Source organism: Acanthisitta chloris, unplaced genomic scaffold, assembly GCF_000695815.1.
Source record: "Acanthisitta chloris isolate BGI_N310 unplaced genomic scaffold, ASM69581v1 scaffold1428, whole genome shotgun sequence".
NCBI classification, from domain to species: Eukaryota; Metazoa; Chordata; class Aves; order Passeriformes; family Acanthisittidae; genus Acanthisitta; species Acanthisitta chloris.
This window is the reverse complement of record NW_008685143.1, coordinates 5,472-12,533: the sequence shown is the minus strand read 5'-3', so window position 1 is coordinate 12,533 and position 7,062 is coordinate 5,472. Positions and strand designations below refer to the sequence as shown.

General features: G+C 38.0%; 1 protein-coding gene across 2 annotated transcripts in view; it reads right to left on the bottom strand.

Annotated features, from left to right (window-relative positions):
* Positions 1 to 2,161: 2,161 nt before the first annotated feature.
* CBX3 (chromobox homolog 3) overlaps positions 2,162 to 7,062 on the bottom strand; it is a 9,378-nt gene continuing 4,477 nt past the window's right edge. For both annotated transcript variants that reach the window (XM_009079603.1, XM_009079604.1), the window contains 3 exons: positions 5,794 to 5,959; positions 4,383 to 4,477; positions 2,162 to 2,809 (listed from right to left, as the gene is read on the bottom strand). In XM_009079603.1, the coding sequence (XP_009077851.1) occupies positions 2,683 to 2,809; positions 4,383 to 4,477; positions 5,794 to 5,959 (388 nt within the window). In that variant the 3' untranslated portion in view covers positions 2,162 to 2,682. The remainder of the gene's footprint in view (positions 2,810 to 4,382; positions 4,478 to 5,793; positions 5,960 to 7,062) is intronic.

Genomic DNA, 7,062 nt, shown 5'->3' with positions numbered 1-7,062 from the left:
CAGGAAGAACCAAATATAATGCAAAAAGCTGTAACTAGTTGCAAATATGTATTTTAAGGATTACAAATTGAAGAGAACCAAACTTTAAACAAAAATATTTGTCTACCACTTCCAATAACTGATAATTTACATCAACTGTTTAACCTGAATCGCTTCAAATCAGCAACTTCATAAAGACTCGATATCCACACTTGAAACAAATTATAGGAACTGAAAAGTTTCAGACAGTAAAAGCAAATTGTAGAGTAACAGTTTTAAGACGCTTTAAAAAGCACTCCATACTGAAGAAGCTGTGAGGAGAACACAAGCTGCTTTGGAATTCCTGTTTAGACCATGTATTTCTCAAGCTACTGGATAAAAAAGTAAGTATTTCAGAATCCTATATACTGGATGTACAAATATTTCTCAAGCCATGAACTCTGTAGAAGGTTTACACATGTGACAAGGTCAGGGCAATTTGTCTAAGGAACAAGAAGGAGAGGTTAGCTAAGCACTGAATTTATTACCTGGTGCAAGGGAAGCCCCACGCCAACAGAGATATCAGATTTTCCCTAGAGCCACAAATAAATGGAGATTGTATTCTGCCCAAATCCAGTATTAAAAAATCTTCAGTAAAAAGTTCATATAGCAACAGTTTAGGCACCTGTTTAACTATAATTAGGTGTTCTACAGTGACAAGTTTTGTTTCACAATATAAATGGCTTTTGAAACTATTGAGAGGACAAATAGTTAAAGTAAGGATTTGTGACACAGGATCAAAAGAACATCAAGCACAGACCGAATTCCTTCACTCACTCCTCAGCACATCATATAAGGGCTTCCAGGAATACCCATCTCTTTTTAATCTTAAAAAAAAACCCCAAAAAACATACCTGGGCAATCTCAACTGTCTCACCTTTCAGAAGGGCCACTAAGTTGATCATGGGGCTGGAGCACCTCTCCTAAGAAGACAGGCTGAGAGAGCTGGGATTGTTCAGCCTGGAAAAGGCTCTTGGGAGACCTTATAGCACCTTCCAGTGCCTAAAGGGGACCTACTTGAACGCTGGAGAGAGAATTTTTACAAGGTGATAGGACAAGGGGGAATGGTTTCAAACTGAAAGAAGGTAGGGTTAGGTTAGATATTAGGAAGAAATTCTTTACTGTTACAATGATGAGGCACTGGAACAGGTTTCCCAGAGAAGTAGTGGAAGCCTTATCCCTGAAAGTGTTCAGGGCCAGGCTGGATAGGGCCCTGAACAACCCGGTCTAGTGGGAGGTGCCCCTGCCCATGGCAGGGGGATTGGAACTAGATGATCCTTAAAGTCCCTCCCAACACAAACCATTCACGACATTGACAGTAGCATATTACAAGATTATTTTTTTTTAATCAAAACTCTAATTCTGAAACAAACTTGGCCATTGACATATAAGGAGGCAGAGCTCAAAGCAAACTACACCATGGTAATCAAAACACAAATAAAAGGTGTGTAGGTGAAAGCAAGTGAAAAGATGAATGGCAACTGGAGAAAGAATGGAAAAAGGCAACTTTCCTTCTCCTGAGTTCCCCAAACCTTTACTTCTGCCCTTCTGAAGACATTCCCCAAGCAGCTGATGATAGGACTAATTTTAAAATTCAATCAGAAACAAAGTCTCTTGCTCAAAGTACATGACTTAAGTACTTTCCTTTAAATATGCCACTTTAAAGGCTAAGCTATATAGGTATTTTTCAGGTGATGGCCTGAAGAATAGTCCCATCTGAACCAGCCCTAGCTACACTAGTCTCTTACTAAGACCTGAAATTAAAGCAAAGGCTAATACTGTCAATATGTGTCAAATATTTCCTAGCATACCTGCACAGGCCACTTGGCCTTGTGACCAACATACCTAAGCTGTATGGCTGCTATTTGACTTACACAAGTACCCAATGCACACTGATTTCACAGGCCCTTCCTGGCTGAACCAAACCAACTATGCCTCAGGCAGTATTCACCCAAAAACCCAAACTCATAATTAAACCCTGGTCTTGTGTCTGGTATTGTGATTAGAGAGTAGCAACAGGGTAACATTAAATAATCAATCTACCCCTCAAAAAACAACTTACAGTTAAATATATTACAAATTGAGTTTAACATATCAAAAGTTGAGAATTATCAACCGCTTCAAAAGAGTCACAGCCTATCAGTATAAAGGAAGAATATAAAACTATTTTATTGACCACTGTTCACCAGTATTTACAATAAAGTAAACAATATACAGTCTGATAACATTCAAATTACTACAAAGTTAGTTTTCACCTGGTCGTCTTGAGACCAAGTGATCCCAAATACTAAAAAGAATGACCCTACAGGTTTAAAGGGCTAGGTTTGGGTAAAGAAGATACATGCACATCAATAGTATAGAAGACTACAAAACATCTGTGAGTTTGTTTAGACATTCATTATGATTCTGTAATAACTATGGAAGTTTATGAATGTTTTATAAAAGCTTTTACCTAACATGGAGGAAGTAGTAGTATCAAATGTTCTCTTGTGATAAATGAAACAAGTTGCAGAAAGCTTTTATTTACTTGCTGTTGATGCGAAACATACTACTTCAAAAAAATATCAAATTTGAATCTTGTTAGAATGTATGCTTCTCACATCGCTAATAAATCAAATTTCAGGTTTCAATATTCATATATATATAAAAAAACAATGCAAACAATTATTGTGCTTCATCTTCTGGGCATGAATGCCAAGTTAGTCGTTCTTCATAAAAAGCGATTACGATCTGAGGACACTTGACGTTAGCTTCTTTGGCCAGGACCAGATCTGCCTCATCAGAGTCTTTCCTGATGTAGAAGAGAGTAGGATTTAAGAAAATGCATGATCATTTCTTTCAAAACATTTAGCAGCTCTTGGTAAGTCTAAAGTTCTGCAATGAAGGTCAGCTAGGAATCAGTTCCAGCATACCTTTTACTACAGCTACCAAGAATTTCCATGCTAATGGTAATGGCAAAGGTTCATAGCTGCATCTTCCTTCCCTTCCAGTATATTTTTCTGTTTGAAAGGACAATGCTGGGAACTAGTTATAGTTACATACTACAGTACGTAAAGGAAGAAGTAAAACTTGGTTAATTTTGTCTTTTAAAGCATAATACAGACTTCTGAGACTTTTTAAAATCACTAACATCAGTGTTAAGAGGTGGTACTTACATACAAATTGTATTTACTATTTATGTAACTAACGTGCTGTATTTCATACTGCTATTCTTGATGCTGTCTTGGGCTAATAAACTTTCCATTCTGGCATACTTCAGATTCCATTTTTAAGTGTATGCTGCCTTTACAAGTCACCTTTGTGCGTACATACTCATATCTATGTTTGTTATCTGTGATCAGTTATTAAAAACTAATCAACGGCAACCAAACTCAGCAAAAAACATGATTATTTTTGTACCTTTCCTGTGTGTTTGATTTTGCCAATAATCACTACAGCAATTCAGTCATGATCTTTGTTTTGCAACTCAGTTCTAAGTTTCACATAAAATTTAAAGCCAATGCGAAAAGGCAGAAAGGAGGCAGAATCTTCTAAAGCACTAGACTTCAGCAATCCAGGCACATCACGTAACAAATCATGTCTCTGGAGACCACTTAGTTTGTCTCTTTTCAGAAAATTGTGCCCTTCTCCAAGGCTGTGGAAAGCTATCCTCCTTCCCAACCCCCCACCACAGGAAATGTGCCCCTAGGAAATGTCAATTCAATCTCTTGATTTCTCAATTCTGGAAAAACATACTAATTTTATCCCACTTGTTCGAAAGGCAAGAAATTCTTCTGTCAACACTGTAGCTAATGAAGCTGGTCTCCCCTACCCTCCCAACAGCACAAACTCCCCACACCATGTTCCCCTCTTACTAGCCCTTAATGACAAACCTCTCCTTCATACTCTTCATTCTCCAACTCAACCTCTGCTTCCTCCACTAGCTACTTCCAATTCCACTCTGTTGCATGCAGAACAGCTAGAACAATGGCTGGTCAAATGGCTGGCTATTCAGCAGTTGGATTCTGCTTACTGAAACAGGTGAAGCTGGATTTCTGCCTCCCATTCCCTCAGCAAAAACATTACCAAGATCCAGCTTTTCCATTAAAATGCCAATTTTATTAGAAATGCCCTATTTTATTAGAAATTATTTTTCAAATTTCTACTTCTGTAAAACTGAACCAATAAAAATTAAAGATATTTTGGGTTTGAAGGAAGGGGGATTAAGTACTGAATACAGAAACCTTGTTTTTCTAAGAATACAAGGTTAATAAGGAGAGCCACCCACTTCTCCATCTGACTCCTGAAATGAAGTTGTCTCACTAGCCTAAGTGTAAGGGCCTGCCCTCCCTTAACACGGACAAGAACTGTGGATTAAGACTTACCATTTCATGAGGAACATAAGCTCTCCGCTGCTATCCGTAGCCCCAATTATCCGCTCAGGATCAAGACCCCTTGCAAACCCTCTTGGTTTATCAACCTATTGATGGAGTTAGAATATGGTTATCTACTTTAAAATGAAATTTTATTTTGCTGCTAGATGCACAAATATTTGTACAGACAAATGTGTGTATCAGGACAAAAAATAAACTTTTAAAAAACTATCAAATCTATAATTACTTATTATTGTCTGAAGATAACAACAATTTTATTTTTTCAAGGCTGATCTTCAGCCAAGTCATTTAGATGTAAGGTAATCAAGGAGTTTACATCCATGTTTATAGCATTTATTTCTGAAAACTCAACAGACCTAAAATCATTACAGCAGATAAACAAATGAGCATGGTCAGTAAAAGCAACAAAAGCAGCAAAGCAAAAATGAACTCCTGGAAGTGGAAAAAACATGCTCTTTTCAGCAAAACAACAGGCCTGAGTTGGTCTTAAGCCTACCACGAAACTGCACTCTTGGGGAACACCTCAACTCTTCTTGCCTCACTGAGATCACACTGATGACAAGAAATATCACAACTATTTCCAAGATTAGCTCCTATACAGGTTCACAATATCCTTTTAGAGACAGTGGCCACTACTGTACCAAACAAAGCCACACAGCACTCTATAGAGAAACTAACATATTCTTTGTATTATTCATCAGCTATTCCTTCTGATGCCTCCCAACCTCTTTAACAGCAAGCACACATCCAACAGCTATCTCCAGGACATGAAAATGGTTGGCAATGTCAGCAGTTTCAAATTGCTGGTCTGAAAGTTTACAGAGGGAAATGTGAACTACTTAAGACATTACTACATGTGCATCATCTTGTTCTTATCAGCACTAAATGTGTCATGTTGTGCACTCACTTAAATTGCAGGAGAAACCCAGACTTTTCAGAAAAGGTATGCTTTCTTCAGTCACCCTTTCTACTCCCTCCCCACCACCATGTCTGTACCTTTTGCCATCTTGCCACTCACCTATTCAAAATCCTATACTAAAAATGAAAGTCAGACAAGAACTTCTTCTTTGTTCCATTCATGGACCTTTTGCTCAAATACAAAGTCACTACCTAATACATTAATAACTCTTTCAATTATTTAGTAAGCATCATGGGACAATGCAAGAACTTTTAATCATCATCTCAGTCAATCACCTTTTACCCACCATTTGGACAGCCTCATTAACTACACCAAATGTATAATCCTTTTCAAACTACAGTTCCAGATACTGTGCAAGTTTTAGTTTTACATCCATGTTCGGTCTCATTCTCACAGTCACAATAGGATTTTGAGGGGATGGGGATGGAGAGGTAGAGAAGAGATGCAGGAAAATCAAAGCTTAGCACGTGAACACATACTTACAGAATCACGCTTTTTCTTTGATTTACTATCATCAGATTCACTATCTGACAAAGATTTTCTTTTGGCACCATCTGTTTTTTCTTTACCAGCTTTCTGAGAGTTCAGAAAAGCTTCGATTAGCTCTGGACAATCTAAGTTCTCTTCAGGTTCCCATGTGTTGTCAGCACTGAAACATATACACATTTATGTAAAACTAGGAAAAGAAGAAAAATGTAAAACTAGCCACATGGTTCCCCTTAAATTAAGCAAGTTAATTTTTGTCTCATTGAATAAGGCAGTTTTCTTAAATCCTAAGGATGCTTATCTTGCCATCCTTAGTAGCCTTGATGTACTGCATTTGATGACTGAAAGCAGTATGCTCTACTAGTGTTGAAAAGCAATGTTCTTAAGCTGGAGATACACAATAAACAGCACTATTAACTGCTATGATCTGAGAGGAATCAGGAGAGGTAAAGCAAGAAATCCCCACCCTACCAAAACCTACCTGTCCATTTAAACTGACTCACTAGCCTGGTTCCTCTAAAGACCACCCATGCAAACAAACTATATGAAACAAGCACTAAGACTTACAGAGAACAGAATGTACAACACTCACTGCAAACAGCCTAAGTATGCGTGCCTAAGCTTTTAGATATGAATAATACTCTCAAAAGTTGTTTCTGAGCACTGAGCACAACTATATCTAGAACTATATTCCTGCTTCAGCTGCCTACAGAAGGGAACAAAGATTCCATGTCCAGAGCTGGGCACTGCACATATTTCAGTGAGTGTGCATTGTTAAGTAAAATGTTAAGAAGTCCATGAATATTCCCTACAACAACTAAGCACCTCACCAGAAGCTCTCATGCACAAATCCTGCCCCAGCGTCACTGCACGAGCAGGATACCTACAAATTATTTGCCATCACTATAACATACTATTACAACTTCAAACCAGAGACCCTCAAATACTAAACACATCATGTTTTGCATTTATGTTCTTATCGCTTAACAAATTTGAGGTGCCAGAATGCAGAATGTTGCAATGCAATCCCTTTGGGAGGTATGCAACACCAGTATGCATTATCAAATACTAAGTGCATCTCCTTTTTTCAGCTGGTAAAGCAGAGTGCCACAGAGTGTCACTGGAAGGAGGGGGCACAACTTTAATGATCAACTTTTTAAGTTCACTATAAGGTTTTCATGTGCAACCCTAAGTCCTGGGAAAGACAATCAAAAGATAGATACCTTTTGGGTATGCCTAATGAAGGCAATCATGCCACAGAATTCC